This window comes from Sphaeramia orbicularis, chromosome 13 (genome assembly GCF_902148855.1).
Source record: "Sphaeramia orbicularis chromosome 13, fSphaOr1.1, whole genome shotgun sequence".
Classification (NCBI taxonomy): Eukaryota; Metazoa; Chordata; class Actinopteri; order Kurtiformes; family Apogonidae; genus Sphaeramia; species Sphaeramia orbicularis.
This window is the reverse complement of record NC_043969.1, coordinates 17,756,881-17,782,384: the sequence shown is the minus strand read 5'-3', so window position 1 is coordinate 17,782,384 and position 25,504 is coordinate 17,756,881. Positions and strand designations below refer to the sequence as shown.

General features: G+C 38.1%; 1 protein-coding gene across 2 annotated transcripts in view; it reads right to left on the bottom strand.

The window, feature by feature from the left end:
* kcnab1a (potassium voltage-gated channel subfamily A regulatory beta subunit 1a) overlaps positions 1–25,504 on the bottom strand; it is a 144,512-nt gene that overhangs the window by 103,051 nt on the left and 15,957 nt on the right. Inside the window, exon 1 of one of the 2 annotated variants that reach the window (XM_030152206.1) lies at positions 4,440–5,511. The exons of the other annotated variant lie outside the window; for it this stretch is intronic. Coding sequence (XP_030008066.1) covers positions 4,440–4,648 — 209 coding nt within the window. The 5' untranslated portion in view covers positions 4,649–5,511. Of the gene's footprint in view, positions 1–4,439; positions 5,512–25,504 lie in introns of those variants that run through there. 2 annotated transcript variants of the gene reach the window in all.

Sequence of the window (25,504 nt, the reverse complement as noted above, 5' to 3'; positions counted from 1 at the left end):
AATGCTGGCTACATAGGAAACATGGGCAGTTTCAGAAGTCTTAAAGATGATTATGGACACAGACTCCAACAATTCAAGGTATGATGAACCTTCAGAAAAACTTTTTAAAGAGAGCAATGGAGAAATAGGAGGTGAGGGAGACGGACACGGGAAACAGAGGGACACAGGTCCAACACGGAGATGAGGGAGACAGCAGGGAGTGTGTGGAAACAGAGGGATACAGAGACAATCACAGACGGAAGGAAGACAGAAGAGACATTTATAGTGGACATTCAAGGAGAAGATAGACAACCAGACAAAGACAAAGGATGCCTGGTCTTCATCTTTTAGACAGTGTGAGTTCAGATAATGACTGTGGACACAGATTCAACACAGATATTGTTCTCAGCTCCCTAATGCCAGCGGTGACAGAGCTACAAAAGAGGTAGGGCTCTGAATGGAATATCCATTATCACTGATAACCGATCTAGATTTTAATTCTGTACTGGGGCTGATCCCTGATGCAAACATCGGATCGGAGCATCCCTAACCTGGACCTGACGGACTGACTTGTTCCCACAACTTGCAACAATAATCATCAGAATATTTGTGTTGTATATTGTATCAAGGCATTATGGGAAATGCGTGGGAAACTAGATTTGTGAAATGATAGAAAATAAGGGAAAGTAATCCATAAATTTTAAAAAAAATATAACTGTATTCTGATTACCATGTATTAAAATTGTAACTGTAACAGAATACAGTTACTCGTATTTTGTATTCTTAATACGTAATGCCATTACATGTATTCCATTGCTCCCCAACATTGACTATGACAATATTACTTTTGTCGTATACAAACAGAGCAAAATACCGACATGGATATATAAATTTAAAAAAAAGAGGAAAATCAAAAAAACAAAACAAAACTAGAAGCACTCGGAGAGCGCAGACCTCCGCCAAGGCTGATCAGTGGCCCCCCCCGTGGGCCCCCCCACCCCCAATCACCACCAAAATTTAATCATTTCTTCCTTATCCAATTTCCAACAAACCCTGAAAATTTCATCCAAATCTCTCCATAACTTTTTGAGTTATGTTGCACACTAACGGACAGACAAACAAACAAACAAACAAACAGACAAACAAACAAACCCTGGCAAAAACATAACCTCCTTGGCGGAGGTAATGAACCACTGCCATGTCAGCATTTGAATAAATAACTAAAAAAATCAATACAATGCTTTTTGATATCGATACAGTATCGTAAAATGAAATATCACAATATATTGTGGAACCAATATTTTCTTACACTCCTACAGATGAGTACTATCAAATCATGTCAGGAGGGGTCATGGGTTTTCTAAGTTGCAGCATCTAATCTGTTGTCAGTCATGAAGTATTGATCTTCACAAACCATAGTTCACACTTTGAAGGTTCACTTCCCAGACCCAACATCCTATTAATCCTTCTCAGGAGTGTTGACACACTGATACAGGTAAGAAATGCTGCCAGAATCCACGTGTAGACATGTATATCCACTCGATCATTCACACCCTTCAGGCATGATTTTGTAACAGCTTTCTGGGGTTTGTCATATAAAACACAGACTTGAGATGATTGGATGTGTTTCAACTCTTGAGAAGTAGATCCAAATAGGATCAGAACAATTTCCTTTTAACTCAATGCCCCTGCCAAATGTTGTTCCCAGCACATGCAGGCCCCGCAGAGCTACATGGCACGGAGCCATAACTAGAGCGCTGCTCACCTGCCTCCCAGCTCTTATTACTACTTGAACAACACCACAGCCCGATGATGAAGTCGTCTAGACAATATGTAATGTAACTTTAGTCTCATAAATGCCTGCAGCCTCGTCCTTGTCCTGAACAAAGTGAGTCTCGACAAGTGCAAATAGCTCAAAAAGAAATGTGCAATGCTTCAAAAGAGTAAACAGCTTTTGTAGGCATACGTTATTGTCTGTATAATGTAGATGTTTGGTTTCTTTGACCGTGTCCTCTGCTCAACAATAAAGCAGTCATGGATACTAATGATCCAGGATGATGCTGCTGTAACAGACACTGTTTGTCCAGCTGTGAAAATGTGTTCACAGGTCATCTGAGCAACCTGCTTTTTACAATCCAGAGTTACATCCTGTTGTTTAGTGACATTTAGTGGTCAAAACAAAACATTTTAAGGGTTTGACAACTTCATACCAGGATAAATTCTTTATTTAAAGGAGGATGGAGAAAAAAAAAAAACACAGTAAATACATTCATTGCTGTATTTGCTGATGCAATTATGACCATGATTGTCATACAGCACTCTTCTTTTAGACTTAACCACCTGTAACAAAGGTCTTTGATGCCAAAACTGAACCAAACATTAATTATGTAAACCCAACAACATTTTAATGCTATCTGTTGTATGTTATATCATATTGTATCTTCTGCTCTCTGCAGTGTTATTTCTCTGTCAAATGCTGATATGTGTCACATCAGAGGTTATGCATGAATGGAGTATCCTGTGAGATAGGAGGATTTGTTAAATGAACCATTAATGTAAACCTTTCCACTATCTCTAACTTTGCTTCTGTAATAATGATGTTTTAGCATATATATCTTTTTCCTCAACAATGATAAATAGGTGAAAACATTATTGTAAAAGGGAGAAAATTATTTCAAGATATTTGCATTTTTCACTGAAAAATTCATTCTCTTGCAACTTTTTCCAAACAGTTTGCATCATTAGCCTATTTTATCATATGCAGAGCTGCTTCAGTTCATCAGAACAGTCTAATAATCTATTCTGTGCTGTCAGCTACAACACCATCTGAAATCAGTTGTGAAGTGGTTTTAAATAGAGGTTTCGTAGCATTAAAGTTCTTAAAAATGCTGAAAACTTACTTTCAGTTTGTTATTTGTCTCTATCTTTTGTCGATGCTCACACAAGGCATGCTTTAATAAACAGTCTCCAACACGTACCCCAGTTTGATTTCAGTGATGATCTGCAAAGCTTGGAACAAAACTAATGGCACCATATTTTATGTAAGATAGGCAGCCTTAGGCAATGAGAGTCAAACACAAAAGTCAGCTGAGCAGCAGCACTGCTGAGGTCAAATCCGACTCAGACACTCTGCCCACATTGCAGAGCTGTCTCACCAAACCAGAGAGAGGCAAAGAAAAGAGAAAAGAGAAAGGTAGAAAACAGTGTTTAGGCGTGTGGGAGAGAAGTAGAAGCAGAAGCGTCTTCTTCCATTCATGGCATTAGAAAGCATTAGAAAGTGAACAGTTGAACATTTGTGAGGAAGGCAGAGAAGACGAGGAGAGAGCTTTAGTATTTGTGTGTGAGACAGACACTAAGTCCATATGAGACTAACAGACTAACAGCACAGGAACAGAGAGGGAACCTGCAGAAAATGTCAGTAAACTCTCAGCAGGTAGCAGACAGAAAAAACAGACAGCGCTTAATCACACACACTGCCAGGTTCGCTTGTGACAGTTTGAATGATCTACTTCTGTGTGACGTACTAATACGTCTAGAAACCAAGGATCACATCTGAAATGTGTAATGCAAGCTCAGGGAAAACACACTGCAGCCTGGCAGAAGGTGGCTCAGATGGTGTTGGCATGAATGGTTTTGAATGTCAGAATATAAGGGCAACAAAATGCGTGTGAATGAGGGATTTAGAAAGAAAATGGAATATTTTCGAGATCAAGTTTCTTACAAAAAGATTATTAGCTTATGTGCTGTTAGTAGAGAACAGTGTGATTCACATTATCATTACGCAGTAGTACAGATACATTTCTAACATTGGGATGGATCAAATATGTATATACGTTTATGACAAACTGCATCAGTATGTTCTTAAAATATTGATCTGGGAATATATCATATTACTTCTTTTCTCAATCCATTATCAATATTGAGTATCAATATCTAAAAAGTAGATGAATGCTATTTATTGATAATGCAGTGTACGTGTTTATAGCACTAAGCTATACATGCAACTCTAATGGAAACTGTTTCCATCAGTCACATCAGTCTGGTGAATAAATACATACATTCCTGGCTTTTGCATTTTTAGGGGGGTATTTTTTGACATTGTGCCTTGCAATGTCAAAGTACTTCCGAATCAATGCATTCTGTTAGTATTGACTGTGAGTAACAACCTTCCAAACTTAGAATGACACAACATAGGATGTAAATTGCATTGAAAATCACATATTAGGAGGCATAACAGTATGACAAAAACCTGAGGAGCACTAAAAATACTAAGAAAGGTGTGGCTGCTGAAATTAACTTAACTGAGAAAGAAATAGAAAGTGGCATCAATGACAGACAAAAGCCTGGAGACACTTTCAGGAAAATATTCACAACAAGAACCATACTTTATAAACTATATAAACTCTGTCCTGGTCTAGGTGGATCAAACACACACACAACATGGAACTGCAAACACACACCTATATTTCATGCCTGTGTGTTTCCCAGTGGACTCCTTGAGTGAGATGTGGCGTGGAGTGAATGAGCCGAAGCTGCGGGCGATGATGGCCACGGTGCGGAACTTGGCCCTGGCCTGGTTGACCACATTGGGGCTGGTGGCACTCTGCTTGCTGTGGTCCCCATTCCCCCTCTTCAGGTTGTGGTCCGTACAGGCGATGGACACCTGCATGTCTGAACGTCAGGTGAGGGAACTGAGCCCGAGATGCTGAGGAGAAATACAGGTGGGATAGAGGAGGAGTGGAAGTAGAAAGTGGAAGGGAATCCCGAAGTCTCAAAAAGCGTGGATTTCTTCTCTATGTCTATGTAAAGACTTTAGTAAGGTTCCCCTGTTTAAGTTGAAGTTGTTTTCTCCAGGATAGGCTTAGATCTTCTTAAAAGTGCTCTGTCTCTGCATCACTTTGTTGCTGCAAAAGCTGTCGGACAGTTTTGTTTTTTTTTTCTTCTTCTTCTTCTTCTTCTTCTCACATCAAGTCTTCCATTTTAAGTCTTTCTGCGTAAAAGAGGCAGTGGAGCAGGTCAATCATCAAAAGCAGGAAAAGAACAAAGACTCCTCAGTTCTTTGAGGGATCCCCAATTTATTCCCTCACTGGTCTTGTCTTCTTCTGTGTCCTGCCTCTGATGCTGAGCTCGGGGAATTTTCTAACGGGGGGTATCAGCTGCAGAATGACAATCAGAAGAGCCGGAGAGAGACCAGAGGGATGAGCGCTAGAGAGAGAGAGAAGGAGCTGCAACCCAGGCGCGATCCTCTCCCTGGTCTGACTGTGCAGAGAGAGAGCGAGCGACTGCATGTGAGCGAGGGAGAGGAGGGTGAAGGAGGAGGGGACAGGGTCAGTGAATGGATAAGGAGACAGGGCAGAGAGGAAGAAGGAAACGAGGTAGAGATGGGGAGTGACTCTCAGGTCCTGCAGGGTGCACCATCACACTTCTACCATCAGCACTTTTTCCTGTCCTGTCACTTCTTCTTCTTCCTCTTCTTTCCTCGTTCTTCTTCTCTTCTTCTTCTCCTGTGTGATGATGCTAATGTGTGTCACTAATGTGGTTGTGCCCCAGTTTTCCCCAACTCCCCCTTGTCTTTCTCCCCCTCTTGGTCTCTAGAATTTGCTCCGATACACTCACCCCCCTTTTTTTTTCCTTCTTCCTGTTGTTTTTGTTTTTTCGCAGCAGGGCAGCTCCTTCGCCGACAGCGCACCTTCAGGGAACTGAGAGGCATGTGGTGCAACACACAGCTTTATCTCTCTCAATCACTCCCACTCCCACTCTGTGTGTGTGTGTGTGTCTCTCTCTTTAGCTCCCACTCACCCACTCACTCTGACACCCACAGGTTCTTCCTTGAACAATTATGCATGCACTCATACATTTCTGCATTTCTGTATTTGTTTCTCAGTTTCTTTGTGTACTTTTGCACTGTTTGATTTTTTTTTTTTTTTAATCACATGCTTTTCTGGGTTCAGTTACCATTCACATGTAAAAAATATCCGTCGGCTCTGTGTCCTTCAGCTTTTGCAGCATCATAAATCTTGGTGTAACAAACTGTGCCAGTCTGTGGCAACTCTCCAACTAAAGGACAATTCTTTGCTTTGCTCTTCTTGATACTGGCCCACATCGTATCATAAAAAGAGTGAATAAATCTGGTGAATAAATCTAGTTTATGCCAAACATGTTTTGTGTATTTCTTTAGTAAATGCACATAAATATGCTAAACTGATCAAAGAATGTTGAAAAAGCAGCATGTGCAAGCTATAAATACATATTTGCTGACATAAAATCATATTTTTTTCCCAAATAACCTCATTCACTGTACATACAACCCCCATAGGCAGCTGCAAATCAAAGCCAACAAGAGCGTGCATGGATGGACGAGATGGGGGAGGTGTGGAAAGATTGGAATCAGGAGCAAGAAGGCAGCTAAAAACCACACATTGGGGTAGAAAATACTGTGAATGTAAGGAATTAATACATCTGTCAGTGTGTCTATGGGGTTAAAGCACCTCTGAGTGAGCGGCTGCATGTGTGAGTCCACAATGAAAGGTGTTTATGTTGTGTAATTCTATAAGGAGTGTCAAACGGTGGTAAAAGGAGCATTTTGCTGCAGGGTCTCTCTGAGGACTTTTTCAGTGTGGTCTGTGTTTGTGTGTATGCTTGTGCAAGGGATAAGCACATGTGGTGTAAATGTCAGCACTGCAGTGTTTTCACATGCTAGTGTTTGACTAAAATACAGACGGTGCATCATTAACTGGACTCAGCAAATACCAAACAAAAATGCAAATATAGTTTTTGTTGAATATGCAGTTTTAGCAGCCAATTATGGTACCCATGGCAGCTTTAACACAAGTGGCTGACTCCAGAGACTTTAGGTGTAAGAATTGCTAAATACAGTAGAAGACACTGCAATACCAACAATAACTACAAAAAAGACGTGTTTGCAATTGATTGCTATGAAATTCAGTCTAACTGAAGTCATAATGAATGGATGGATAAAGAGTTTACTGTGTTTGTATAGATTTTGATTTACAAGATTTACAAGTTTTATATATTTAATTTCATAAGAAACTATAGAAAAAATGAGTATGTGTTGCGCTTAATATTGGATCTATATGTACAATTTCTTCTTCAAAATACTTAAATATAACCTAAAAGTATTTTTGGATGGGTTGTAGTAGGGATGTAATGATATGAAAATTTCATATCACAGTTATTGTGACCAAAATTATCACGGTTATCATTATTATTGCGGTATTGTTGTAATGTGTTCAAAATGTTCAATACTACTTACACACACTGAAATAATGTAACCATGTTGTATTTTGAAAAAAACTAATAAATAACACACATAACGTACTTTCTGTGGCAGAAACATTAAAATGTTAACATGTCAACATCAAACATACAAATGTGCATTAAAGATAGCACCTTATGGCCATAAGAGATATCTGCACGAGGGGTGGAAATTAATAGGATTTTATCAATATCAATGCTATTGTGGATTCTGTTTACCAATCCAATTCCATGTAAAGTCTCCTATCAATTCCTGAGTGGTTTTTTGAGAGGGAAAAAAGTTGGACAGGTCATAGTGGAGCTGGTTTGACCATTTTCCAGATCAAATCATTCACAGTGTCACACATATACACCATTGTACACACACAAACAGAAAGTGAAATACAATCGTATTTTCCTGAACTGTTTAATGAACAAATGTAAATATTCTGAAAGAATGAGGATTTTAAAACACGTTAGGGTGATCTGATCCAGACTGGTCAGTGGTTCACTCCTGGTCAGTCACAGACCAATCCCAACAGTGTCATATGGTTCAGTTCCTCTGGAGTTCAGTCATTGGATTTACTGTTGAATTTCCTTTAGTTCATAAAGCCTCCTCTCCTTTGGTTTGGACACATCATGTGCCTTTGTACAGTTGAAGCTCACTCATTTGAGCCCCATTTGAACTGGCTCGAGCTTGTCCTGAGTATCTATATTATACTGGCCGGGTCCATGCACTCACTCACTCAGACGGACCGGGTCTGTGCACTCGCTCGCTCGCTCAGACGGACCTAGGTCCGCGCATGCACAATCGGACAGACTGGGTCCTTGCGGGAGCCCATTATCCCCAAACTCTGGAGCTCTGTCCATATGCAGGTGCCTTCCACCATGTTTTCAGAGGCCAAACATTACAAACTGCATACGCACACCTGGGGTGCCGCTGCTTGACCAGGAAATGAGCAGCATCACCATGATTTTCAAAGTGCGGTAATCGAACACGGTTATCATAATAATTAGAATTTAAACGGTAATACTAACCGTCGGAAATTTTACCGCAGTTTATCATTATATTGGTAATCATTACATCCCTAGATTGTAGAGATATCTCTTCACCCTGAAAGTCCACAGGTTTTATGTGACCACTAGAGGGAGTAGTGAGTCACTCTGTTGGTCTCCCATGGTGACAAAAACTATAAAAAAAAATGTCAGAAAGTACCAAAATGGGATGAGAACCACAAAGATACATCTTTTAGAGTCAAAGAAAGTGACAAATTGATAAAAGTTAGAAGTAGTGAAGAAGTGCTGTTTTCACCACTGGACACAGCTCTAAATGAAAAGAATGAAGCCTGATGGTGAAATCGCAGTTTTTCTTCTACACAGGTGCGTTTGATTATGAGACTTATGAAGGTATAAAGTTATTTTACTATGTGCGCTAAGTTCACCATTTATTGATACACAGTTCAGACTAAACTGTGACAGTTCTGACCTTGTTTGTAGCTACTGACAGCATAACCCGTATGGAACAGAGGGGATTTGTTTTCTGTTTAAAAACAGAGTTTCTTTCCTTCTTTCAAACTCATTGTCCACTAAATGTTATTCAGGTGCTGCTTGAAGGGAGACAGATCAATTTTTGGCTGGTGGCGTATGTCATATTAGTCTAAAAAGAGGTTGAAAAGTAGCAGGTACACCCAGGTATCCCATTTCCTTGCTGCCAATCAGAACTGTAGTCAATAAATACCAGTGTCTGCTCCAGAATAAACGTCGATAGTACCCTTTCACACCAAAGGAAAAAGCCAGTTGTCAGTTGATCCTTTGTCGAGTATGAAAGAGTCTCAAATACCATGGTCATGCTATAGTTGACACTTGTGTGTGTCTACGCTGCTATGAGTAAAAGAAGTGAGTGTCTGAAGTCTATATAAATGATGTTATAAAGCCTTTCATGCAAACCCCATTACTGGAGGATCTCCTGCTAAACTGACCTTGTCTAAATGGGACTTTAGAATCGCTCAATAAGTCTTTGGGGATAAAGGGGTTCATGGAAACCAGAGCCAGAGTTAGAGCTTCGAGTAATTTGTTATGTCTTCGTGTGACTGATTTTAATATAGGCCATTGTTTTTAACTGCTGTGTTGCATTGATTTCAACACAAAAGCTCATTGTTTAATCTTTACAGTTACTCCTTACTCAGCTGCTCTGCATTCCTTATTTCTTTCAGTACCTTTAAATAGTGGAATATAAATTGTGTGCTGTTTTATATTTGGATGGAGAGAGAACATAAAGCAGCATCTTTTATATTTTATTTTAGATCAACATCAGTCTTTTGGAAATGAGCTCCAGTTATTATTTGCCCCCTCTGGTGCCATGCTCCCCACCTTACTGTGTACAGTACACACACTCACATCAATCCCACAACTAATGGAAAAGTCCTGCTACAGGGATTCATTCCAGATCGATATCAACCTGCCCCTCTGGGATGTTGCGGATTCCCAACCAATTCAACATCAGGGATTGAAACCTGGCCTGTAAATCCTCTTCTCTTAATGGGAAGTGGGAAAGTGCTAGGTGAAAAGATACTGTAGTTGCAAGGTGTGTTACTGCACTGGTGAGTCTCAACATATCTGTCTTCATCCGTCACTGTCAAAACATGAATTCTGTTGGATGAAATTTGCATTACTGTAAACAGAGGCTTGTCATGTTCCTGCAGTGGTGTTTGTGGAGTGGATACAGTGTGTGCAGCCAGTGGAAATAAAGGTTATCCAGACTGTGTCTACAGAAAAATACATATCCTATATAAAAAATACATCAAATTGATTCCTGTGTGATACATTTTTAAACTTTCATCTCTGCTCCAATATATTATTTCATCCTTTTTTCTGTATTTATGTGGACATTTGTAGATTAAATTAGGTTATATATAATAATTATGAATTACGTACAAGATGTTGTGTGTGAAAGCCTTAAAAATCAACAAGAAAAATATACCTACACACTACATATAGACCTGTAGTGGCAGGTTTGATGAAATGACACTTGTTACTGCACTGAAAGAGGCTGCATTTCAGCAGAAATCGATACAAGCTCTCATGTTTTATTACATTTTTACAGCCACTCTAAGAACTGAGAGAAGTAACGGAAATCTTAATAAACTGTTTAGTTAAGGAAACTAATATGACTGACAGTGAGATTACTTTCCCTTTCATAAATGTGTAACACGTTGGTGGGAGAGGAGCACAATTTTATGAAATGCTGTAACTAAATACAACTACACTGATTAATTATTCTAACGGACAGAGATCTCTGGTTCTGCTTTCCCAGTTGAGTTACACCCTAAGTGATGCAGCTCTGTACCACGATGCAATGCTTGTTCTAGATTGTGCAAAATCTTTTCTTTATAATGACTCACACTAAAATTGCTGCTTGTGCATTAAAATAAAATATTGTGGGTTTAAAATAGGTCTCCACCTATAATCGAATCCATGATTCATGATTCTGCGATCTATAATCTATGATTTAGTAGACAGGCTACAAATATTTTAAGCTTTTTCACCATTTTTTTCCCAATCAGATTCCCTGTTTTGTTTTTATTTTCCAGCAGCTGCACCGTAAGTAGCAAGTGATGACACACGCATAACTCTGAGTGTAAGGCAGTGACTGTGACCTACTTTTGCACCTGGGTGTGTATAGGTGTGTGTAGGCCCGTGTGTATGTGCTCATGTATTTCTTACATTATGGAGCGTGTGTGTGCGTTCCACTTCATACTGGGTCGTGAGCTTTGTCAGCAAAAGCTAGCACACTACATACTGAAATCCCCTTACAGTAGGTGTGTGTGCTGTACTGTACAGTGTGTGTCAAACACTCATGTACAGTGATGCACAACTGTTCCTCAGGGTCAATGCTGCCCGACTGAATTGCTATTTCTATGAAACTTATGACATTCAAAGGTTTCAGGTTGAGCAAATATAGAATGTATAAATACCCAAGACTGTTTTTTTCCTGAAGGCATCCAAATAAACACTCACATACAAATGCAAATGTAAACATGTAAAATCCATTTACATTTTCAATTCATTATACAAAAATATGCTTAGTTTAAACAAAACTGTTTCTAAGAAATGCTCATGTTTTAATGAAGCATTCATAGCTGACAACTTCACTTAACATGCAAGACTAGTTCAACTCTACATCACATGTACAATGACGTTTAAGCTATAGTCAAGGAAAGCTGCTATTTTACTTTATATAAATGCACAGCATGCCTATAATTGTTGGGTCAAACTGGTCACCTGACATGGCTGCACATCACTTCACTCTACATTCTAAGGATGCAGCTTCTCTTGTATGTGTATATATATATATATATATATATATATATATATATATATATATATATATATATGTATGTGTGTGTGTGTGTGTGTGTTTTATTAAAACTGTTCAAAGTCACCATTGTAGAGTTTTTATGTTGCTTATGTATTTGTTTATTTTGTGCTTAATGTCAGGTGGCTCTAAAATTATAACAGACTGAGGCCTGGCAACATAAAGCACATTAACCCTGTGGATGAGTTGGATAACAGTTGGATTTGGTCATTTCAGAGTTATCTGTGTGGGTCACACATTCATAGTATGAACTGTCTACGCATGCCCTTGTTTGCAGCTGTGCTTGGAGTGCAGTGAGTTGACATGGGAGCATCAGGGATGTCAGCCTTCCTTATGACTGTAAGCTGCTCAGCTCCTGCCCAGAGGACTGAGCTGTTCCCTGTGCCGCGGACTGAACCATTCATGGCAGCTGTAGAGGGCTGTTAAAGTGAGATTTAAAACTGTCGTGGAGCAAATCTGACTTGAGTCGTGCAGGAGCTAAACAAGGTGCTACTGAAGTAGAAAAAGACTAACAGTATGAGAGTTTTAGGGCTTGTTCTTTTAACATTTCAAGAACTTATTTTAATCTTAAAACTTTTACAGTGCAGCACCTTGGAGAGTAGTGCACTCTCATATGCTACTCCAGGTGTTGGAACTAGGTTGGAAAATATTGTTTTTTTGATAGCATTTGCAGAAAAAAAACAGGCTGAATAAAAGCCCCACTGGGGTTGTATGATGACTGCACCATTTGAAATAATACAGTATGTGAATCAAAATGACAACAGACTGTTGACGTTGAAGAAGATAAAGTAGAAGAAAGAATCACATTCCAAAAACTAACATGCATTTTAGGTCTGTCCCCAGTATTTATCCAAGCTCAGAGGAGGACAGCAACCTGGTATGGATTTAGTGTTCTGCTTAAACACTGACTTACAGAGCTCTAAAACAAACAAATGCTGCTTCAATCTGTCAATTTGTACTTTTCATCCTCACAGCGTCAGTCAGACCAATCTCTTTATTACGCTTTAATTCTCCTCAGCAGATGAATGGCATTCACTGACCTGTGACTAACAGAGAAAACTGCAGCATCACAGCTGTCAGCCTGTATGTCATTCCAGTTCATTCACATGCATATATTATCCTCAAATCATCCCCATGTTCATCCACGTCTGAGTTCACAGGTCAAAGGGCACAATGACAAAGAACAAAGGAGAGTATGAAAGCTTCATTAGTCAATCAAATTCACTAAAATCCATAAATCTAGCGACTCAATTTGCCCCCTGTCACCAGATAGATTTGGCCCTCAGTACAAATGGTGACATGATGCTATCACACCCCCATCATGTCAGGACATTCAACGCTCAAAGCTAAATTAAGCAAACAGGCTATGACAAATGCAGATTCTATGTTAAAGTTTATGTTTATAATAGATGTTTTCTATTATAACATACAAAACACTCTTACACTACAGACTCTTGAATATGTAGTATCTCCATACAGTTTGTTTCTTTAGAAGTTAAAACAGAAGCAATCAGTCCAGATCATGAGAAGTACATTTTGAGAACTATATTTTTCTTTGCATTGTATAAATGAATCAACCATTTGCTTTGTATGCTCAACTGGATTGTATCACCTTGAGTTTATTCATCATTCATCAAGCTCATTCATAACCATCATATGTGGAGTTTCAAGCAGAAGCAGCTACAGAATTAACATTAACAAACATTAAAAAATGAGGAGCTATTTACAGAAAATGAACTGTCAGTTCAATATGTATATAGGATGGATTGCCCTAATGTGTGACATTTTTTGTATTTCAGACTTCTGTAGTATATTACAATGTTAAGCCAACATGGTAATGTAATAATAACAATAATATATAATGTAAAGTTTAAGTGTCCCACATTAGGACAATCCACCCCAAGTGTTGAACATAAGTATTAGTGCCTGTGAAAGAATTGTTTTCTAAGATGATCTAATAACACTAACATATAGGCCTATATTTTGTTTTGTTTTTTTAAATGTCCCCTTATTTTCTTTTTATAAGACAGTAACATGTAATGTGTTCAATGTTTTAAAAGGCACAATTAAACGAGAACATTTGTGTTTGAATACTATATTCCAAATATATTTACTTTGAGCCAATTCCACATTTATTCTTTTACATTTAGATATCTATTACAAGCTTCATTCTTTACAAGAAAAAAGTCAGTAACTACAATTACTCAGTGTAAATTATATGCATTATTACTTCATTACTTATTAACTAACTTGATAGATCAATAGCTCATTTGTCCCCATGTGGCAATCACTCTGCTGCAGAATCACATAGCAATTCATTCCAGCGCCATCAACCAAACAAATGTTATCTCATATTCACATCATGCAATGACAGGATGTGTTTTAGCCATTTCATAACTTAATGGTCTGAAGTACAAATGAAGACAGTGCTGGTTTTCTTGTAAATGAGGAGCGGTGGCAGTGTTGTAATGTCATGCACAAGGCAATGATGGGGTAAGCAGATGTCTCTGATCACCCACAATGCTTTGTGTGTCTTGCATTGTTTTTTTTTTCTATAGACACCTTCCATATAAGGTACTGTACATCTTATCAGTTTACTGGATTTCCTGAGGTACTTTTTCTGTGTTTCATTAGCATTCCCAAACCATCGGATTATAAAATACCCTCAATAAAAGTACAATATTTGTTGACATGTGAATATCCATCAGTAGTTTTCTATATAACTGAGATTGGTCTGGAGAGACCTCAAATATATCACTGGGAATGGTGCATGATTTTATTTCCTGGGCAATTATTTACTAAAAGCTTAGTATCATGGGTACTAATCCTTCGATTATTTACTGAGTGATCCGTAACCTTAAAGCTGGAGGTTTATATGTTGCACCAGAGCAGATCATGGCTGAAAGATGCTACAACTGCAAGCCTCGGCCCTCAGGTTATTCTCACATCAATTATGTTGGACATCATGAAGCTATGTCATGTATGTACTGGGTCTCAAATGACAGGAATTCATCCCCTGCTCCAGCTCCACATTCGACCCAAGCACAGACTGTCAGAGGAGCAACACTGAGCTGAAGATGTTATATGTCTGTAATAAGTTGTCCCACTTGAGATCTCTAATTGCATTTCATATAACATGACTGTTTTTAATTTGATGCTAATTTTTTATCTAAAAAAAAAAGCAGTCTTATTTTAATGGTTGCTGCCTGACAATTATAATGACATGTTCTCTGTCAATAAACATAAAATATTTTTGGATGACAAATACAGTAAATAGGGTGATGTAATAGAAAATAAAGTAATCATATGACACTGGTTGCATAAGGAAGCTCAAAGTCAGTAAAACAAACTTCACTTTTACCCCATACTACTGTAGATATTTTGCAAGACTGTATTTATATCCCAAAAAGTGACATTTCCAAAGAAAACTCGAAAAGTGTGAAAGAAAAGTGTGGATCCATGTGGACAGGGAAAATAAATAGATTAGAAACAGATGGCTTCAAACCCCATTTTGTGCATGTCTAATAATTCTTTTTGTAACGAACCTGCACCTGAAATGTCAAATCCATTTGTATAAACCAGTGTATGATCTGTAGTAGCTCGAGGTCAGCAGAGATATCTTCGGAAGACGGACAGGATCAACATTATGGACAAATCCACATCATGTAAACAATACACTTCAACAACCTCAACCAACACTTACAGTAACTTCAGTTTATAGCTTAATTTGTTGCTGCTGCACACATTTATGACAGATTAAAGCCTCTGCATCTGCTACGTCCAGTATTATCCCCAGTGTCCACAGTTATAAGTCCAACAGAAACAATGGTTTGTCTGAGCAGTTGTACCACTTTATGTTGAACAGATATGAGCTAAAATCAAAGTCATGTGCACAGAATTTTTTTAATTAAAATTAGATAAATAAAATCTGTTTAGAAAAATATTCATTACTGTGAACAGGGCATTGTTTGATAACAATGTTAAAACAAAAGCAGGGTAAACTTTATACCACAAAATACAACCTGGGTTGGTTTTCCTTCCAGCTATGCAGCTGAGCAGAACTCCCTGTAGAACATCCCGTCAAAATAAAAAGAAAAAAATAACTGATTTTCATATTTTCTATTATCCAGTCACTGAACACTGAGGTGTGCCACAGTGGAAAGATGCCAGACTCTGCACCTGCCACCTCTACTCACAATATCAACATCATCCAAAACGTCAAAACCCGACACACACACACACACACACACACACACACACACTGAGAAGGACACACGGGCAGGTCACCACCAGGTCATAATCCCAGTATTTCCATTTCATGGCTGTCATTGTTCTCAGAGGAGCATTATATTACAGTTAGTTATTTAGACTTGAGACAGCTGGTGAAGAAGAAACTGTCAAAAGTATCATGACCATTAGCCCACACCATAACAACCAGTTACCTCATGTCTCCTCTGAGTATAGTTTTACACTACTTAAATTATTATGTCAAGAGAATACTTATCTAGTAACTTTGGTTACTCAATGTCTTAGTCCAGACACTATGCTGTGGATAGTCTTAATTTTGCCCAAATCCAATTAGTTAGAAACCTTGAATTAGAATCAGAATAGACTTTATGTCATTACATAGTTGTGTGCAACAAAATTAGGGTGCACAGACCAATACAATGTGGAATGATGAAAGTTAACAGTATAACAACAAATAAATGCAGTTATAAAAAATAGAAAAATCTAAAGTTTAAAACATATGTCTAAAATAGACAAGCTGCTAAATAAAAATTAGGTGCATTTACCTAGAGCTCAGTGAACTGTAACTGAAATGTAGTCATGTACTGTAAAAATTATATGGTGTTGCACTTGAGTTGCATTGCAGTGATGCAGCCCAATGCTTCACTTAAACTTACAAAGATTTGCCACATATTACCACCATCGAGAAAAGCCCCAAATGGACGAAACAGGCACTGGTGCTTATGTAGACCTTCTGTTTTTACCCTCAGCCCTCGCCACAGGGTACTGTCAACGGTTCATCGTCTGTCTCTGTCTGGGAGAGGGGGGGTTGCGATAGTCAATGATGGACTGAAGGTTTTCAAGTGTGGGTACATTATGTTTCTACCAGCGACTATAGTGCACGACACAGTTGGTTGCAATCTACAGCTACACCATAAGACGTCACTAAAGATAGAACTACAACTTCTTAATCCAGCTTTTGCTTACTTTAAGAAAAAAAAAACACCAGTCACTAGTTGTGGAATGTGTGCATTTGTGCGTTACGCCGCTGGAGCAATTAGGATCTGGACTAAAACATTTTGCATCCACAAATGACAAAGGGCCTCATTATAAAGAGCCTCCAAGCAGCGTACGGTGCTCTCACATTTGTTCAACCTTAATGCTGTTTGTCCCATATTTTGACGTTTTCGCCTGTGTGTCGGTAAACACTTCCTCCCATTGTAGTTTAGGTAATTTCTGTATCCATACAGGGTCACTGTTGTAAATAGTAATGCACTTAAAGGGAACCATTTAAAGGGGATAAAATCTTAATTTTTCTTTTCTCCCTTATCTCTTTTCTGTTTATTGTCTGTTTACTCATCATCACAGAAAATTATTCTGCTACACTGTGGACACATAATATATGTCTATACCACTAATTTTAGGAATCTTGTTGATTACATTTTGAAGAGTGATACGTAAGGCAAAAGTTTCCTTAACTTTTTTGTTATTGTATAGAAATGTACGGCATCAGGTTGTTCTCCAACATGCGGAATGTAATAATAAGCATATACTCCTACACTACCTGCACCACAATTAGCTATTTGTTGCAGAGAGCAGCGTTCCCGGCTGCTAGAAAGTCTCCAGATATGGACACTTGATAGTCAAGAGTGGTAACAACAAGAGGAAACCGTCATCTCAGTAATAGCATTGCTATGGAAACCGTATGGAGGCGTTATGTGTGTGGGAAAAGCAGCAATAAAATAACACCAGGCAAAAATAAGGATGCCAGATGGCAACCAGGCAGCATCTGGAGGAACGAAAGATACACATATTCCGTTACCTTGGAGAGGAACCTGTACAAAATCAGTTGGTTCCTGTCCCACTATGTACAAGCAGTCTCAAATATTTTCCTAACACCCAAAAAATGAAGTTAAACTTTGGCAAAACACATTTTTGTGGAACAACAGCACTGATTTAGAACCTCCATCAAGAACAAATTAAAACAACTTACCCTCTATTTGTGCCATTATATTGGATTTGTGACCTTATGTCGTTTATGTAATCAGACACATCTTCACACTTATTTTAGTCTCTACTGGAGGGAGAAACACTATGTGAATTGTACTGTAGTGAATGTTTGTAATCTGCCTGTGAGTCAGACAGAGAGACGCAGAGAATTGTATACACATCTGAAAAAATGCCAACATAAAGAAAATATAATTATCTTGTAAACAAAACTAAATTAGTGCAAATATTATTCATGCAATATGAGGAGACAATGTTTAAGGTCAGCTTTTGTATGAGAAGGAAAATAAATCCTGCTTTTCAGAATGAAAGAATGAATATCACACTTCTTCTTACATTCAGACTTAATTTGAGACCTAATAGAAAACAAAAGGTGGGAAACAATCCAACTCCGCTCCTGATGCAAAGATGATTATACAAGACCTAGCCAGCTTCAGCTCTAAGCAGAGGTAGAACACCAACACTGGCCACAGCAGGACGTTCCAGCAGCTAATAATTACCTGGAAATGATAAGCACTACCATTTTCTCCTGCAGTTCACAGTTCACACTCTCAAATACTGATTTTTCTCCCACAGTGATAGTGACCCACATGATTACAGCTTTACTAGACATAAGACCAATGACAAAATGTACGGTAATTGACACAGTTGTTAGAGAAGGTAGCAGGTAGTGTAAATGTCCAGGACTCATATGAGCCCCTTTTCCACCAACATTTTCAATAAATTTTATTACCAGGAATTTATTTGCCTGGATAAAGGAATTCCTGGTAATCTGTGTGGTTTTCATTTCCACCACACATCAGAGCTCCTGGAAATTTATCCAAATCAAGTTTGGTCAATTCGAGTTACCAACTCAAAGTCCCGCTGAGTTTCTTTAGAGCATACTTGGAGAATACATTTGATGAGGTTGAGATGAGATGAAATGAGGTAAGATACGATAAGATAAGACTTTATTCATCCCACCGTGGGGAAATTTCACCGTTAACAGCAGCGACATACAACAATCAAGTGCTGAGAAAAAGGTAGAAAAACCACAAATGAGTGAAAAATGACAAGATAATGAGAAAAATAAGAAATCCAGAGCATACTCAGATGGACAGACAAATTACTGCCATTCACTTGTAACAGCGTCACCCACTTCTCGTGGCTTTGCTTCTTTAGCGTCATTTTCCATGAAGTTCACACCTGCACACTGACTGTAGCAGTGGCATGCTGGGACCATTTTCCAGCCCAGGAGTTTCATATCCAAGCAGCCAACAGACCGGGGATAATACTTAAGGGTTAGCTGTTTTTCAAGTTATAAATATACATGCACTGTGCACGTAATGTGTGGACACCTCTTTCACGCACTGGGGTCATCAGTAAGACACTTACGTCAATTAAATCCACTATTAATGTGCTGTGCGTAACAAGTAGCTATCATAGCTCAAAGTCAAAAGTGAGTTAAAACAAGAAAAGTTTCATAAACTCACCACATACATGCCCCTCCCTAACGTCAGTGTCATCATTTTCAACTTGGCTTTGGGCTCAGATGCTACAAAAAGCATGCAGTTAAAGGATTAGTAGTCTTCTATTGCATCTAAATTATGCATTGTTACATTATTATTAATATTTTTTCACTACTAAAATGATATACAGTATGTTACTCCATTATACAGCGAGCTGAATTGGTTAAATACTGTATATTCTATTCAGAGCATCCAAGCCTGATATTAGCTTATATTAATTAGCCTGTACACCCGGTCCTTTACCATTTCCTTCTTCTGTCTGTCTCCTTGAAAAAAATTCTGTGAGCTTCGCACAGTTGGCAGCATCCTCTTCTAATGCCTTTCACATTCTTATTCTGGTTCTTTCAGCCCCACCTAGCCTCTTTCTGTCTACCTTTTTCCGGGCCCCGGGGGCGAATTCGCTAAATGTAGCATGGTAAGGGAAGCTAGCATGCGCGATACAGCCAGCCTCAGCCAGGAGCATGCGCAATACTGGACTCAACCAACTTCAACGAACGTAGGGGGGGGTTCAACGTGTAATGGTATCTTCCTTACTCAGTTTGAGGGAAAAAGAAGTGCGACGCGAAATGAGTATTCTCAGTCATTATTTGGTGGATTTTCATGAATGAAAAACATTTATACCAAGGTTATAATAGTTTTGGATTTTTCATTATAGTTTAGTTTTATTTAGTTTTGACTTTTTTTTCTCTAATTCAGTTACTTTTAGATAGTTTTTAGAGCAGGTTTGCTAGTTTTTATTAGTTTTCTTTTTTTTTCTAAATGCTTAGTTTTAGTTTAGTTTTAGTTTTTTTTTGTTTTTTTTTTATATATATCTTTTCTCTTCTTCGCCATCAAATTCAAATAAATCCCAGACAAGACTCTGCTGCTTTCTCCCAACTTTAGTCTCCATGTTTCCAGGTAGAGTGGGGATGAGAAGACGACTCTAAACGACAAGTGACAAGAAGTGATGGACCGTTTAATATCATCTGGTGCCAGCAGCTAAAACTGCTTGAGGGAAATAAATCGATTTTGTATCAATCCGACATTGACAAAGACGAAAACTAAGGGAATTTTATCCATAATTTTTATACGTTTTAGTTAGTTTTGTAAGCACACAATACAGTTTCAGTTAGTTATTGTTTTTTTTTTTTTTTGCTTTTAATTATAGTTTTTATTTATTTCAGTTAACGAAAATGTTTTTACAATTCTAGTTTTCGTTAACGATACTAACCTTGATTTATACAACTTAATTAATGTCTTATCTTTTTGAAACAGCAGCCCAGGCTACTTGTTGCAGCCCAGTTGAATAAATAGCTCAACAGTTAGTGGCCATATACATACTGTATATATATTTATAATGTTTCTCCCCTCCCCGACTCTCTCGATTACCCAGCATGCCACTGGGCTGTAGTGGGTGAATGGAAGTGCAGAATGCTGCAAATGTGTCCCACCAATCAGCATTCTTCAGCACACAGCCCCGCCTCTAAAGAATTCTGGGAAATCTAAAAAGTACTACTCCACTACTAGGAACTTTTTTTCAAGGGAAGTTTGGGTTTAGAGGGAAAGTTTTTACCTGGGTAATTTCAGTGGAAATGGGTTTTTCGAACTTCCAGGTAAAGTTAAAGTTCCTGGTAAAGTTCCTGCAGTGGAAATTGGGCTGTACTGTAATTCCTGAGACTGGGAAAAGATTTGTCCTGGATGACTGAACTGGTACGTGTCCTGTAAACTACAGAAAGGTCAGATGTAAACAATGGAGTCTGTAAACGTATAAAGTCTGAGTTGATTCTGAAAACCTAATTGCTCTAACTCATTTCAGTTGAAACATGGGCTCTCTTATGTCAATGTTTTAGGGGTAACAGAGGGTATAGACCATGGTGTCCAAATCCGGTCCCCCTGCATGTTGTAGATATTTCCCACTTCCATCACACCAGGTCCAATTAATAATCAGCTCATCATCATGCTCTGCAGAAGCCTGATAACGATGTAATGGTTTCCAGGTGTGATGGAAGAGGGAAATATCTGAAACATGCAGTATACCAGCCCTCGAGGACCAGATTTGGACACCCCTGGTATAGACGGTAACAGAGCTCAGGAGTTAGGGACAGACTACACGCTACTAACTTGATGAGTTGATCATTTTGTTAATTGGATTACCTCAAACACCTGTGTCTGGTGTAATGTGCAGCTCCCCCTGCTTCAGTTTCATGCTCTAATTACCTGATGGATGTTGGCTGAGTGAGTACAAATTTACTTTCAGACTTTTACTTCACATCTGTTTTTTCTCTGTCTGTTGCATGACCACGTGTCCTACCTATGATGGAAAGTTATGGATTTGAGTGTATGTGGTGGAGGTCGATCATCCGTGGATTTTGTAGACAGATAATTTCTAACAGGGAACAACTAATAAGTCATTTTCTACTTAATTAGAAACCAGATCTCCGCTGAATTGAACATCTAAGTGAAAGTAAATTCTTAAATGAATGTTTCAGTGCTTAAGGCTGCGTATGACTTCCATCACCAATTTTTCATCAAACCCGAATCATAGCCTATATGAGTCTGTGAGTCTTTTCGTGATCACGCACCTGAATGTCTTCCCTCACGGTGAACAATTTCGATGTGTACTCCACCATAAACAGTCCATTTGTTTACAAACAGAGTTGGTAGGTCACTCTGGCATTTTCAGAAATTTGCCGTGAATTGTGGGAAGCAGAGCTCCACGCAGCCACATTATGGCTGCAGCAGCAACAAACATGGAAACAGCTTCATTGCCTCCTGCTACTGCAGCTGCGTGAGGCTCCGCTTCCCACAAAGCAAGTCGCGACAAAATTTCCAAAAATGTTCGAGTGACCTACAGGCTCTATTTGTAAACAAATGGACGGTTTATGGTGGAGTACACCTTGAAATTGTACACTGTGATGGAAGAGATTCATGTGAGTAACCACGGAAGGACTTACGGATTTGTGATACTTAGGCTATGACTCAGGTTTTACAGATTTGATGAAAAATTGGTGACGGAAGTTGTGAGTGCGGCGTGTACCTCATTAGCCGTGAACCTCGGAGTTCTTCTTACGCGACACGTATCAGTAAACAAAAGGGTCTGGAATCCAACTTTTCTGTTTGCAGTCTTTATTTAAAACTTAGATTCATACAAACAAAAGATGAATTTCTAAATTAAATTATGTGACGGTCAAAAGACTGTGATGCTCCAGTCTTCAGGCTTCCAGTTCCGCTCCTTTTTCTTTACGTATTTATAATCTTAGTGGCCAATAGGATTGCATCACACAATTATATCAAGACTTATACTATTATTACTCAACATTCATATAATATACATAAATTATTAATGATAAATCAAACCTAAATATAAATATGAGTTTTTAACTGAAACACAAAAAATGGCTCTAACAAAAGTCATACTCAGCTTTAAATAAATGTTGATTATGAATAAATGCATCTTGAACTGAATATTCCATTCATCAATTTTCTGACCTGCCTATAGTCATTGTGAGGGTCACAAGGGTGGTTGAAGGTGGGGTACCCCCACCACCACACACACACACACACACACACACACACACACACACCCAGCAATTCACTTCATCATTTAGATTGACTTGCATACTTTGGACGGTGAGAGAATACAGAGAGAACCTTTTTGCTCTGAGGTAAAAGTGTTAACCACTGCACTACTGAATATTAAACTGTCAAAAAACTCAACTCACCTACTCACACAGGACTACTATTATCATTCAATGTAGTTTGCAATAATTGTGGAAATTGTCCGTGATCTTAGTCCTTTGCAAATCTGCCATCTCTGTAATTTGTAAAGTAAAAATTTCTCCACAAATTACCAAATCTATTTTAACCCAACTAAGAGGTCCTGTGATAATATTGTTCCCTGGTGAATTAAATTCTCAATGACCTGGTGGGTTTTATAAGATTATTCTCCTGTGTGTGCTTATTCATCTTATTTCATGATGAAGGTCTGTGGAGGCTGGATGGTGGTGATTAATGAAAGTTTTAAAAGTATTCTGGGTGGAAATTCATGGGAGCATTTTAATCCCTCAGAAAAGTCACATCTGAGAGGACTATGAGAGGGATGACATGCAGGACGGCTACTGTAAGAAACATTTTTCTGTCTTTTGAGCCTTGACATTAAACTCCAGTAAAAAAAAAAAAAAAAAAAAAAATTCAGAGAGAGAGAGAGACTTAATTTATCAAGAGCAAATGTGCTGCATTAAACACAGACAAATCACCAGAGGTCCTCAGGTATCACTAATCCTGGGCGAATAGGGTTTAAGTCAGTAATTCCACTTGAGGGGTGTTATATTAGCCATCAGTCATTATCAGTGCCTGGTTCTGTCAATATCAATGGTTTGTAAAACCTCCTTTTGCCACTGAGTCCTTCTCCAGTTTGTAGTCACTTAGTTTTATTGTCAAGTCAAACTACAGAAATTACATAAGGCACAAAATAAGTATGTCTTTAAGATGACAGTCTAAACACAAAATCTAAACCTAGCTGCACAACTAGACGTGAATTTAGTGTTAGTTTAACCTATAAAGACCCAAACATCCACCAGCGACCAAAACCATTTACTGATCTAATATGTATAACACCTGTTAATCCACTAATCCAATCAATATGTGTAAATAATTGGTGTAAAATGTACTTTGTCATCTTTTCATGGTCATCAGATATGACACATTTGGATGTTAAGGGGCTCCATAATGAACGTGGAAACACCATCATCTTCTACAACATTGATTCACCAGTAAAACCCATGAAGTTTGATAAATATCAGCGGTTGTAGACTTGTTTTATGTTCAGATAACAAAATATTTACTGGAAAAAGTCACTTTTTCTTCAGTTTTCTCTTTTTTTGTGTAATATAATAAGAAAATACCTGATTTTCAGTGGAAAAATGCAAAATGCAGAGGATTATTTCATAATAAATGGTGACAAATCATTTTAGAAATGTTCAATCGTGTTCCAAGTTTTCTTTAAAATTAAGAGAAAGTAATTATAATTTAAGAGGTCTTTTCTATTTAGGAATGGACTTAAGTGAGGACATATATGAAGTCCAGATGTGTTTGGGTTGTGGGTGTGAAATTATGGAATGACATGATAATGAATTTAAGTTGTTCACTTCTTTGACAAAGTTTTAAAAAAATGCCTTAAGTATAAAATCATTCAGAAATATTAAGTTGAGATGGCAGATATGTCTTTGTTGTTGTTGTTGATTTTTTTTTTTTTTTTTTTTTGTGGTAATGAGAATGCTCGATGCTGTACACATTTAATTTAATGAAAGTAGTGGATCAGGTGAGAAGGGTTGGCAAAAAATAAGCTTTTGCTTCAAGCCTATTCCTTTTTTGTTTTTTATGTTTGTTATGATTTTTGTATGAGTGCAATGATTAATGTACAAATCAAAAACAAACAATTCATTCATTCATTCATTTATTCATTAAATATAAAAAATAAAATAAAATCATTTGGGACCTACCACAAAAGTAGCACTGGGTCTTTATAGGTTAAAACAGGTAACATCCTCCTCTGTGATTCCATCTGGACAGTCCTTTAGTTATAAAGTTTGTCTAATATTTGTGGCAGAACTTGTACGATAATAGCTCTTATGCATAAATGTTTATGCCAACCTGAGCATATTTGGAGAAGAGTATGATTATTCACTAAATTACCTCAACCATTCAAGTGTTGGAATAAAACCACTTGAAGATAATGGGGAGTTGAAGCAGTTGCATGAAGGAGAGCTCTTAAATTCAGCCAAACCATTTAGCTCTTCTGATTAAGTGCTGTGTTTAATCATCAACATGAAGAAATAAGTCTGTGCTTGAAAAAAAAAATGTTTGGGTACTTACTTGTTCTAGAGTTGAAACAAAGGTAAAGATTTAAAAAGGAGGAAAAAAATAATACTAATGTTTAATAACAGAAGGGAAAATGTGGATAATTTAGAGGCTGAACCTGCAGCAGGGAACACCTACCTGGGTAAAAGTGTGTGTGTGCATTGATTTATATATGTGTAAGTCAATGCACAATGATCTACACACAAGGGAATCCCCATCACTCGACTGAGCTGACAGGAGATCTCTGCACTGTGTCTCACCCCATTTATCATTTGAGCAACATGCAACTCAGCAACCAAGACTTATATGCATGCTT